This window comes from Rutidosis leptorrhynchoides, chromosome 11 (genome assembly GCF_046630445.1).
Source record: "Rutidosis leptorrhynchoides isolate AG116_Rl617_1_P2 chromosome 11, CSIRO_AGI_Rlap_v1, whole genome shotgun sequence".
NCBI lineage: Eukaryota > Viridiplantae > Streptophyta > Magnoliopsida > Asterales > Asteraceae > Rutidosis > Rutidosis leptorrhynchoides.
Genome location: NC_092343.1, coordinates 164,314,537 through 164,328,334, shown reverse-complemented (window position 1 = coordinate 164,328,334; position 13,798 = coordinate 164,314,537). Strand labels below are relative to the sequence as shown.

At 37.1% G+C, this 13,798-nt stretch overlaps 1 protein-coding gene across 1 annotated transcript; it reads left to right on the top strand.

Annotated features, from left to right (window-relative positions):
• Positions 1-12,837: 12,837 nt before the first annotated feature.
• Positions 12,838-13,544, top strand: LOC139875188 (F-box/FBD/LRR-repeat protein At1g13570-like). Its single transcript, XM_071862538.1, has 3 exons — positions 12,838-12,907; positions 13,011-13,168; positions 13,260-13,544. The coding sequence occupies exons 1-3, from the start codon at positions 12,838-12,840 to the stop codon at positions 13,542-13,544; spliced, it is 513 nt and encodes a 170-aa protein (XP_071718639.1).
• Positions 13,545-13,798: the final 254 nt, after the last annotated feature.

Here is a 13,798-nt window from a genome sequence, read left to right as displayed (position 1 = left end):
TTTATGATCTTGCACCTTTTCAACTCATTGAGAACACCATTGAAACGACGATAGGTATCCTTGAGTGGTTCATCAGTTTCCTGCTTGAAATCTTCATAGAATCCAAGAGCCTTATTCAATTTAGTAACTTTTGACATGTCATAACCTTCTTGCTGTCGTTTGATCTCATCCCATATATCTTTTGCTGTTGTGTTGCTATCAACATTTTCAAACAATTCATATGGGATAGCTTGCATAACAATATTCTTTGCCTCTATGTCACCCTGAGCTCTCTCACGCTTATCACCAGAAAGTTCATAGACTAGAATTGGCATACCAGTATTCGGATGATAATCAACAACTGGACCATCTCTCAGTGAAGCCCAAATGTACTTTGCTTTCTCACCCTTATAGTCTATGTACTGAGTGATACGGTGAAGCCACTGAGTGTACTTGCCATCAAACAATACTGGAGGACGGGAATCTGATCCAATGATCAAAGTATCTTGAGTAGACATCTTGAAAATGAGGTAGATTCGGTAAAGATTCTGTATTACACAAATCTAAGATGAAAAATCACAACAATCTGATCAGAATGTCAGATTCTGTATCAGATTCGGTACTGTAGCAGATTCGGTAAAGATTCTGTATATCAGATTCTGTATAAGAAACTGATCAGAAATACAAGTGACACACCCAGATTCAGTATAGATTCGGTAATCACAAGAATTGTAGCCTGTAACCACTTAAAACAATGGATTAAGTGATACAAAAACTCAGATTCTGTATCTGACTCGGTAGTCAGATTCTGTATGAATTTAAAGTTCAAACTCAATTCAATCCTTTTGAATTAGATTCTGTAACCTTGCTGCACAAGGAAACAAGTTAGTATCACACAAAATATCAAAGATACCGAAAGTATAGGATACCGAATATCAACAGTAGCAGTTGACAATACCGAGTCTAAGTTTAAAACATAGAAATATGACAGAATCCTTTCTCAAACCACACCAATTATCTGCGTATAATCAAACCGAATGTGATAGAATCACAATCACACCACAATCTGCAACACTTAAGATGAATTTAATTAATGAAGCAAACTCGGTATGACAGTTACGATACCGAGTGTTGATCAAATCTTCAAAACTTGATGAATTGAAGAAATTGAACCGTCAGAAATGTGATTTAACACCTCATGAACACAACTGAATCCTTAAATCTTCACAAAAATCCAGAATCAAGCAATACCGAGAGTTTTAGCCACAATCTCTAAAAATCAACTTGATTCTCCATAGTTGAAGTTAAAAAGCTGTAATGATGATCGAAACTCTTTCTAAAAGACCTAATGCACCTTCGCTGAACTTATCACAAGAATCTGAACGTCAGATTATCAAATTCGATAATACCGAATGTGATTCAAAATACCGAGAGTATTCAGATTCTGTAATCTACAATCTCTGGATCGATATAGTGATGTAGAATCACTTCCTGGAAGCTCTTATACCAAATGATAGGTCAGATCATGTTGAGATTGAGAGAAATGATAAGATAAAGTGAGAATCGGTATGTAAGAATGAGACTCGGTATTAGAGAGAATCGGTAAAATTACATTCCACAGCTTCTAGAACTCGGTTACAATGCAATGGCTATCTAATTAGGACTACTTAGGTTCCTTATATAGCCCTCTTCTAAGGAACCTTCATTTAAGCTTATTTCACATTAACACTATACAACTTCGGGGTCCTAACACTAAGCAGTCATCTTCTTCCGTGAATAATTCTAATACTCTGAAGAAGTCGATTCTGACGGAAACGATGGATGGCCTTAATGGTTTATTTGATATTATATATTTACAAGGACCGATTTCAGTTGTCAATGCCGCTGGAAGTTCCTGTTCAATATTTATCTTTAGACACTCCCTTAAGTCTAATACTCTAATCAAAGGAGAATCATCAACTCCAAATGGAACGACGAATGCTTCTAACTTTGAACCTATTGATGAACCTAGTTCATCACTCCCCGCGACTCACAATAACATTCCTGAAGGAAATCATCCGAGTCTTCTAATTTCGTTCATAAAGGACGCAATTCTACATCATCATATATAGATCATTCTCTTGCATCTGATACAATTCGTCCACTTCCACATGAGGTAAAATGGACGAAAGATCATCACGTGTCTCAAATCATTGGTGATCATGAGACATCTGTGCAAACAAGAAGGGCCACAAGGAACGAATGTCTGTATGCAACTTTTTTAAGTTTGATTAAATCGACATCGATGGTACTTGCTTTACTAGACCCACGCTGGGTAAGGACGATGCAAGAGGAAATCTCTCAGTTTAACTGGGTTTTAGTTCTAAAATTTGATGGACAAAAGCCCATTGGAATGAAGTGGATTTTCAAGAATAAGAAGGATTTTGAAGGAATTGTCATGCGAAACAAAACACGCTTGGTGGCTAAAGGCTATAGATAACAAGAAGGCATAGACTATGATGAAACCTTCGCACCGGTAGCTAGAATCGAAGCAATTCGAACTGTTTCTATCATATGTCGCACATAAGAAGTTCACAGTGTACCAAATGGATGTCAAAATGGCATTTCTCAATGGTTTTCTTCAAGAGGAGGTTTATGTTGAGCAACCTGAAGGTTTTGTAAATCCCTTAAGCTCGAACCACGTGTACTTTATGAAAAAGGCTTTCTATGGTCTCAAAACACCTATGAGAGCATGGTAAGAGACTTTAACAAAGTACTTGATCAAGAATGATTCTCTTGTGTAACAACTGACACGAATATGTTCACCAAGAAATAAAAGGAACAAATTATCCTAATACAGATATATGTTGATTACATCATCTTGGTTTCACATCCCCCTCCCTATGCAAAACATTTTCTTAAATCATGAAAGAGAAGTTTGAGATGAGTATGTTAGAAGACCTCCATTTCTTCTTGTGGTAGCAAGTTAAACAACTTTCAAACGACATTTCATCTGTCAGATAAAATACATTAATGATATTCTCAAACATTTTAAAATGACTAAACTGAAAACGATGTCAACCCCGTGAGGAGTCTTTTAGATGCTGACGAAGATGGGGAACCCTTAGTTTTAACACAGCACAAAAGTATGGTTGGGTCCCTCATGTATCTGACTGCAAGTCAGCATGATATTACTTTAGCAGTACTAGGTTTCATTCGAACCCGAAAAAGTCTCATTCGAAAGCTGTACTCAGGATTTTCCAATATCTGAAGGGTACACGGAACATTGATATCTGGTATCCTCAAGGATCCAAATTCAACCTGACTACATAAACTGATGCAGATCACGGTGATTGTCATGTTAATCTCAAGAGCATATATGGTAGTTTCCAAATATTGAGAAACATGTTGGTCGGTTAGTCTTCCAAAAAACAAAACTGTGTCTCATTATCAATAGCTGAGTCATAGTATATTTCTGCTGCTCACTGCTGTTCACAAGTTTTGTGAATGCAAACCCAACTGCTAGACTACGGATTTAGTGTGACTAAAACTCAGAATTATTGTGATTCCCAAAGTGCAATAGCCATAATTAGCAACTTGGTTCAACATTTGAAGACTAAACACATAGATATTAGGTATCATTTCATCAAGGACAATATAGAAAAGGAGACCTAGTACTATAATTTGTGCCTACAAAACTTCAGTTAGCAGACTTGTTAACTAAGCCTTTAGGCGAAGCTCATTTTAAGTTTCTTGTTGAAAAGCTAGGCATGATAGAATGTAGTGCTTAATTCCTTCACCATGTTAGACTTACAGATTGGTAGCTAGTGCTTAGGGGACATTAGGGGGAGCAAATACCTTATCTTTTTAGATGAGGTTATACTTTACTTTAAAGAGAACTTCTATAATATTATCTATTCAGAGATTAATTGGTCGGGACTTTGGAAGGAGTAATTGACAATTCGGGGATTAATTGCATTGTATTTTATACATTTAAATTTTAAAATTATATGTGTAAATATAGAAGAACACCATAAACATAAAGGTTAACTTTAACATAATTGTCTAAAACTATTTATTTTTGTTTAAAAACTCTAAAGTTCTAGTTTAAATTCATGTTAAAATGTTTACTAACTTTGATTTTGACCGACTTTGATTACCAACTTCGATTTTGACTAGTCAATCTACGTAGGCAGTTTAATTAAATAGATTTTTAAAAATTGAAACGGATTGCTCTCAAAAATGAGTAATATGGGATTAATCAGAGAGTAATTGAGTTTTGTTACAACAATGGCTCTAAATACACATTAGAAATTTTTTTATATTTTTTTATCTTGTGTTGTTACTTTGATTTTTTAATTTTTTTTATTTTTTGGACAAAAATAACGAAAACTATATAGATGACCCTTTCATCGGAAAATGAAGATTCTAACAGAAACGTAAAATGAAAGTAAATCGGACGGGCTTGATGTGCTACTTAGGATACAACCAAAATGGACGGTTTTGTTCAGTTGATCAAAGTAGCACACAGTGGTTTTGTTTATTTATATTGTGCGGGGCCTAAATTTACTTTTATTTTCTAAGGTGTAGAAGGTGTAAGTTAACCTAGTGTCGTATTTTTGAATGGATTAACGAATTGAAAATCAAGTGGATAATTATCTTTTATTTAAATTATCTAGATAAAGGATAGTAGTTGGTTTAAGCTAAAAGTCCTAAGTGCGGAAAAGTAAACAAGTGGAAGGATATCCGGAGTATGAAGATCAGGGATATGTTGACCAAGATATTAGTTATGGGTTAGGAAAAGGTAATCATGCTTATGTTAAGGCTATGCTTGGAATGATGTAGATCTAGTTGAATGAGAAAATTACACAGACCTACTTGTCTCTGAACTCTCGGAGTTCTCTTTGAGCAGTGAAAAGTATGTCACTTGATTGTATAATTGAAAGGTAGCTATACCTCGGAGGTTATCCTCAGTAAAGTACTAGGTTTATTAGTGAGTTGAGGTATAATCCTAACCCTCGTTATCAGTTTCGTTAATTGAATAACAATGTGCCGTGTTGATTGAACACTGATCACAAACGGAAGGAGTCCGTCGATTTAAGTTGGCAAAACCTTAAATGAAAACTAACAACCATTTCATTATACTAATGAGATCATATCAGTTCAAGTATTATACAGCATTACAAATGATATACTGAAAGTAAAGCATATAGAAACCTAATAAATACCTATACAGTTGACATGACTTAATCCTAAGGCAACAATCAAACAAGAACATGCAATAGGCTTGGGTCATACAGTGAAGGCACTAACTAGATCTTAAAAGCTCCTAAGAAGTCTCTTCGGAACAGTCAATAGGCATACTAGGTTATTCATGTCTCAATTCGTAAGTTCCGTGTCCTAAAAGCGCATTAAATGCCTCTCGGGAACACCGACCTTACCGAGTTCATAGAATCTTCAGATATAGTATAACCAGGGGTCTTAATCCTATGAAGTAGCTAAGTTCATATAGGTGGACAAATCCTGATCACAACCTAGGTTGGTCAATCCTTAAGATGCTAGCATACAAATCTATCAAACTTACTAGTTCAGTATTACCACAGTAATCGTACTTAATTAACATAATTACACTAACCCAAACTTCTATCATGGCAACATACAGATTAATTAAGTTATCATGGTAATATCGGAACGCGTTATTAAACATAAAAAGTAAGAACACGGGTTTAATACAAAAGACAAGCGTTTCGGATGAAAATCTGAAAAGGCTGAAGAAATCTGCCCGAGATCGCAGGGACTTGCCGGGATATCCTCCGAAAAATAAAAGCTAAGCTAACTACTACTAAAAACTAACTAAGAGCTTGAAAATATAAAATGAATTACAAATTAAGTGTGTGTTGAAATGGATGGAGAGAGCCCTTTAAATAGACTTGATTTTTGCCAGCAAACGGCTGGCATGTCGTTTGGCAAGCCGTTTGCTAGGCCCGTTTGCTTGGTTTGCCCGTTTAAGGTGCCCGTTTGATCAGGCCGTGTGGCAGGCCGTTTGATATACAGGCAAGAAGTTTGGCAGGCCGTTTAGGTTGCCTGGTCAGCTGAAATTCACTGGATGGTAACTTGATTTCTTGTCTTTCACCGTTTTCGCTCTAGAATCTTCGTTTTAGCTCCGTTTTACTTGATTCTTTTTGTATTGTCTTCGTAATTACTTAATCTACAAAATCAACCGAAAAAGCGATAATTTTTCCGAAAAAGTTTGAATCTTTATTGTTTTAGGGCTTAATATCGGGGGTAAAAACGTGACTTTTTCACCGATATCAAGGCTAGTTTACGTTACAAGTCGACTTTAACTCCAACCGACGGAAGGCGTAAAACTGAAACCAAATACGTCGGTATCAAAATTAGACAAGTAACAAATACATGAGGAACAAACCTACTAAAGCCAACATCTAGGAAACTAAACATGAAGCAAGTGAATCAATAATTTAAATTAAATTTTCCTTGCAATATTTCTTTCCACGTTGAAAGAAGTCCGCTCCGACAATTCCCGAGTGTGCCCTAAATAAAAAAAGAGAGCGTAGATGTAAACATTTTGGGAGGTCCAGAGGAATGAATGGCGCAAAGATTCATCCCTAATTGTGAACATCTATCGGTAACTTTCTACATCTTTATTCAACTTCCTTTTATTCTTTCATTAATTCTTATAATTTTATACTTCAGGTCATACATTCTTTGTTCCTGCTTAACTCTGATTTTGAAAATTAACCACCAAGTATCACAATCATATAAGCTATTGAGATTCCACTCTAAAACCAATTGGTGATAGAGGGAGTAGCCCACTATCTTATATATTGCCCTTGGAATTTATCTCCCACCTATGTGGGATTGGGTTTGCACCCCAACAATAGGAGTACTTCAAGGTTTTCACATGATTTTACATTTTCAGATGTTTAATGTCTACAGTAATTATATAGTATGAGCGGGTTAGATTACTAGTCAAAACATAGCAGAAATATCAGTTCTTTTGAGTTTAGTCTACAATGAACTTAGAAGGCTATAGAGCAATAACTATAAATATAGATTTGTGTACACATTTTTTTTTATTGAAACACAATAGTGTAGCCTGTAGGGGTAGTAAAGTGCTACAAAGAGAATGTGGTTTTGCACCCTCTATTTATAAGTTTCATGTGTTTGTTTTGTTAAATGTTTTTTGTTGCAATTTTCTCATGTTACGGACAACTGTATTTACATTTAGAAAATTTTCAAGTGTATCAGCAATGTCAAGTTGTTCCATGTATTTTGATGAGTTTGGTTTTCTTCTCACTGTTGGATTTTTTAAATTGTATTTCACTATTTGTGTCCTGCTTGGTTGTCTTTCAAAAACTCATTATTATATTTCTTGAATTGTCTTATAGATAATCATAAGAGGAGGTTTGTAACATGTGATGAAGAGGATAGAATCAGTAAATTGCAAGACAACTTGACAAACTTGAGTTTAGAGCGACTACCCATTCAATTTGATGTAACAACAACAACAACAACAACAACAACAACAACAAAACCCAATACCACATGAGTGGTGTATGGGGGAGGTGAGATGTAGACAATCCTTCCCCTATCAGAGAAATAAAGACAAGTCATTTCTCCACCCAGAGTGAAACACTCTCAAGAGTAGAGAAAGTCATCCCTCTCTTTTTTCGACGGATAAAGAGATTGCTTCCGAGAGGACCTCCGGCCTTTAAGTAGGAAAAAGTTTTTTTTTTAAAAAATAAATTAAAAATACAAAAAATAAATAATAATAATAGACGCCATGAAAATGGTAGAATCAAAATTTCCATGGTTTTTAAATCCTGCCTGGAATTTAATTTAGGATCTAAGAGTCAGTCAAGTCGCCAATAAATCGACGATTGTTGTCGACTCAATAGAGCCGTATTCAATTTGATGTAAGGACTAGCATTTTATCAACAAACTGGAGGTACAAATGGGGTCTTTGACTACCTATTCAAGTTGATGTAAGGACTAGCATTTTATCAACAAACTGGAGGTACAAATGGGGTCTTTGGTTCTTGATAAGAATTTTTCTGAAAAGTTTGCCAAAAATGGTTCTTGATAAGGATCACAAACCAACTCTTCAACTATCTAACCGGTCCTATCTTGAAGGTGATTCTCTACATACCAAAGATATATCTTGATAGCTTCCAAGAAATCAATCAATGGATTTTTTCGTTTTCAAAAGGCAATGTTCGGGAACTCATCCTTTCTAATTCAAACAAATGTTATCGACTACCATCTTGTTTGTTTCATTGTCTAGAATTGAGAAAATTACAACTTCAAAACTGCATCTTTAAGCCGCCAATAGCGTTTCCAGGATTTCTTTATCTCGAAGATCTCCTCCTCATAAATATTAAATTTGGGGACAACTCAAGTGATAGGAATTCGGTAGGCCCCAACAAGACAAATGATTGATCACTAACCCACAAATGAAAAACGAATAATTAAAGCATAACGATAATAAAGTACAAACGACATGGGTATTTAACGTGGTTATATCCCAACTCCAAAACACGGAGAAGAGTTTACTCCACGGGCGCAAACCAGAGATTTTCTTATATAATTGTGCACACAATTACAATGAAGCTAGGGGTTACAATTTATAGGAAGAGTTAAACTTGTCCACCAAGTTTAACTTGTCCTTCACGCAAAAGACATTCCATAAATATCTATTACTTGCTCCATACGCTATTCCTACTAGAAGATTTAATTAAGGCAAGAGAATCAATACGACTTCTTCACCAAGTCAAACTCCCTACAACTTGTTCACCAAGTCAGGCTCTCTACGACTTGTTCATCAAGTCAAGCCTTGTTCCTTTGATCAAATTCTTCACACCTTCAACAATCTTCTACTTGAAGACTTTTAGCAAACTCTTCACTACTCAACAATCTCCCACTTGAAAATTTTGAACAAACCCGAATATCAATCTCCATTCCATCTAAGAAAGTTAAACCACCATTATACCGCCAAACTCCATTTGGGACACATACACTCATCACATACGTCAAATGAGTAGACTTTTGATACAATGTCTTTAACACTACTTGTCGGAACTAGAAATCAATAACCGCCTCAACTGTCAATGTTGTTCAAACACCCATAGCAACTCTCGATCTCCTTTCAGCTACGACTTTTGATATCGCCGGAATCAAACATCCGGGTCACGCCGCTCTTCCACACTAGAGGGAAGGAAGTCTTTGGACACCAATCTCTATTTACTAACTTGGGCCATCTCGGTTTCTTGCACCACCATCTTCTTACCGGAAGATCATCTTTTTACCCGAAGATCAATTGAAGTATGCAACTCTTCAATTATAGGATTCTTCATGAGACTACACCGCCTCACCGATCACTCTAGGCATGTCCAATCCCGAACACACATGTCAATGATCACCCTCATACAGGATTTCACCGTTTATCTATGATTTTCCTTCCCAGCAATCAGAAAATCCAACAGACGCCCTCGTAGACTCTTCATCAAGGCTCCAGTGAGAACGCAAAACCTTAAAATCTATACCTTTGAACTTCTAACGCTTTTGCGCTGGTACACTGACCCATCTCATAGCTATGAATTTCACAAACCCCATCTTCTCATCCCAAGCACGCTCCCACTGTACGAGTAAGAAATAAAATCGTGGCTATTCGAGAATAATCTGGTTCGTTCCACCAGTCAGTTGCAAATCTCTTTGCCATTCGAGGGTATGTTTGCAGCATACAAGTACCCTAGTGTTATACGCACTAATCATGTGAATACCAGAGACCCAACGTTGCATAACCGTCTCCATAACTCCCATTAGTCGTCAAACTCCCACTAGCTCGATACTTCTGTCGATTACCAAACTCCTATCGAGTTTCCGACACCCTCTAGAAAGCTCAAGTTCCAGGACTTACAAGATTATCCACTTCTACCATCACCTAAAGATTCCTAATTGGTCACCCCGAAGAAAACCGCTCGCTTTGGTGTACTAATGTCAACCAAACCCAAAACGCTAGTCGAACTCGTCATATCTGAAAACTTCAAATCAATTTCTTCAGTGAGAGAAGCTCTAACCCTGCCCACATATTCCATATACTATAGAATATTCGACTAAATACATTAGTCGACCTGTTAAATAATCTGATGTTGGACTTTGATTTGCAATCCATTAAACCTCCCCTCAAACATAAGTTCAACTATGCCTTCCCTCTAATGATAGTCCAGATCTAAGCTGACTGGGACCACATCAAGACGACTTACGGTACAAGGCTCCAAGATTGACTCATCCATTGAGGGTGCGCAATTACATACGCCAAGTATGGGGTGCACCAACCGTCGACATGCTGCAAATGTCACGTTGCGCTATCCACACATCCAAACTACAACCTGCGAGTATCCAACCTTCTGGATAACTCCTACTTTCGATTTGTCCCACTGTTTGCTACATTATCGCCAAAGCTAGAGAGAAACCACCTTTTAAGCACACACGTGTTTCTACCCCATGTATGACTTTGGTTTGCACCATAACAAACCTCCCCGCAAACTCAAGTCCATATGGGCCTCCCTTCCAACGATAGTTCGGACCCAACCTTTTACCGCCGCCAAACAGAACTCTCAAACTGTCTGTGTGCGGACCAGTGAGATTTCGATACAAGACTTCAGGATCAACTCAACATTACCAAGGGAATGCACGCACGCTGAGAGATGCGCCCGTGGCGCCGTCCATCACATTCGGAATATATTTTGGCTCCAGTAACAAAGCTACATCTCTGAAAAATCACAGCCTTTATCGCCCGAGGATTCGCAATACAAATCGTCTTTCCACTCGCAACATCAAAATCGGAACTCTCTCCTGCTGCAACTTAAAAAATCGTATCTCAAGATCCAACGGTCCGATCATCACCAACATTTTACCACTCTTAGGTCAGTACTTCTAGAACCTACAGTACAAGTTTCACGTCGATCCAACGGTAGAAGAACCCTCTATAATTTTTCTCTCACTGCAGCTCCAAACCTGAACAACTACAACTTCGAAAAACCATAACTCCAGATCTAACGGTCTGATTACTGTCAAATTTTGACCACGACTAGAACTATACGTTTTTTACTTAAATTTATATTTTCAAGGCGATCCGACGGTTAACGAACTCGTAATGATTTTTCTTCTCTAACAGCTCCAAATCCTAATAGTTTAAACCTGAATGGAAGCAGCTTCGAAAAACTATATCTCGAGATCTAACTGTTCGATCTTTCTCAAATTTTTACGGCCACTAGAACTACGTATCTAGAACCTTCGATAAAAACTTCAAACCAATCCAACGGTTAACGAACCTGTTACAATTTTTCTCCTCCATCTGTGCAGTAGAATCCAAATTTTGAAAGTTCATCATTCCCTTGAACGGGACCGCAAGGAATGAAAACTTAGATCTGATACCCGGATCTTCCTGAAAATCTCTCAGCAACAAGACCCATCGATCCGATCATCGACCCCATTGACTGATCTCATGATCATGATACATGTTGCATCACATCATATGCCCGTCGTTCGTTCACCATACTTTCAATTCGCCATTGTGTCTATACTCGAACCTTGAGCTCTGATACCACTTGATAGAAATTCGGTAGGCCCCAACAAGACAAGTGATTGATCATAATCACTAACCCACAAATGACAAACGAATAATTAAAGCATAACGATAAATAAAGTACAAACGACACGGGTATTTAACGTGGTTATATCCCAACTCTAAAACACGGAGAATGGTTTACTCCACGGGCGCAAATCAGAGATTTTCTTATATTATTGTGCACACAATTACAATGAGGCTAGGGGTTACAATTTATAGGAAGAGTTAAACTTGTCCACCAAGTTAAACTTATCCTTCAAGCAAAAGACATTCCATAAATATCTATTACTTGCTCCATACTCCATTCCTACTAGAAGATTTAATTAAGGCAAGAGAATCTCTACGACTTCTTCACCTAGTCAAGCTCCATACAACTTGTTCACCAAGTCAAGTTCTCTACGACTTGTTCATTAAGTCAAGCCTTGTTCCTTTGATCAAATTCTTCACATCTTCAACATTATGTACAACTGTCATAGAATTACCAGAGCTTAAGAAGTTGCACATGATTTTATGCATCAATGTTCAAAATTTCAACATTAAGGCTACAAAGATGCAAACTTTACTTCTTAATTGTTCCCCCGATGCCTTGTTTCTCGCATTATTGCATGATCGATGTCTTACTAGACTTGGTTTAGCTTTCAACCAATCCATTTTAGGTGATGAAAAAATGAATTATGCAACGAGTTTAATTAACTTGCCCAATCTTGTGTATTTCACCATGGATGTTTTTTTTCTTAAGGTATGATTTGAACTTTAAATTGTAATGTTTAATACCGTTCTCTATCACCACCGCACTTCTAGGCGTGTGGTATCCCCATTCCTTGTGTTTGAGCCTCGCTCAGCTCATCCTCTAAATTAATCTGCCAGAAATGAAATATGGAGCTCCAGATCAAACCTGAGGGGGGTTTTCTCCTAGATCCATTAAAGGTTCAAACGCGGTCGAAATGGTTTAAGGATCGAGTTCCTGCAATGTGATTCGGGTTTCCTCCCGAAAGTGCGTGCATGCGTCCAGTGGCGGAACTTGAATTCGGACACAGACGGGGCGGTGTAAAAATTTAATAAATTTTTCATTGTCAGCAGGGGCAAACACTAAAAAAAACCTTATTTTTTTGTAAAAAAAAAAAAATTTTAGTGTAAAATTTTTTGTTCCGTAAAATCCAGGTGGGCCGGATACCCCCTTTGGGTTCCACTAAGTACCGCCCCTGCATGCGTCGCAAATGATCGCGAAGATGGTTAATTCCCCTCTGGGTGATGCCGACAAAAAAGAACAAAGAAAAATACCGTTCTCTATCATATCAAGTTTGCACAAAGAGAATACCTTTCTAGTCCAATTTATAGCAGTTTTTAGATTTTCTTTTGTAACTGGAAATCTCTCTTTCATCCGCACAACTTTTTGTTTCAGAAAATTTATCTAGGTGGCTTCCAAACAAGGCTAATAGTTTAAAGATTCTTAGGATTGTAAACATCAACTTTGGTGATCTGGATCAACTTCAAGGTGCTCTTCGTATGCTTCGAAACTCACCTGACATTGAACAACTTCATTTGATGAATTTGCTGACGGTAAATAATGTCAAACTTCTTTTATATGCTTATATAGCGAATACGTTTGATGCCAATGCACTTTCTAAATTTTAATGTTTTTCTAGACTAGACTCGGCACATGCATTTTGATGTGACACCGGCATCCAGTTATTTGGAAGCATCAAACTGTTTGGGCCAGACATTGAATCAGTTGAAAACTATAGAAATCACACGTGTAGATGGATCGAGACCCGTGTTGCTCTTTATAAAGCTTTTACTTGCTCATTCTCCCACTCTTGAAAAAATGTCGATCCAACCTAATGTAACTGATGTTCATGAAAGACTCAATAGTAAACATGTTATGCAGTTTCCACGAGCTTCCTCGAAAGCAGAGCTTCTCTATTTAAATCTGTAGCTAGTTCTTTAACAACTTCCAATTACATTGAGATTTGATTATCTCATGTTGTTTTTTTTTTTTTTTTTTTTTTTTTTTCCATGTTTTGTATGTTGGGTACTAATTAATACAAAAGTTGCAACTTGCAACACATGTTTCCTGGTAATTTATAAAAAAAATGGTCGATGGTTGTTATTAAGATAAATAATGTGTGCCATAGCAGGAAGCATTTCTTGGTTCGTCAGTTATTGTGTGGAACGATCGTAGGTATGGTA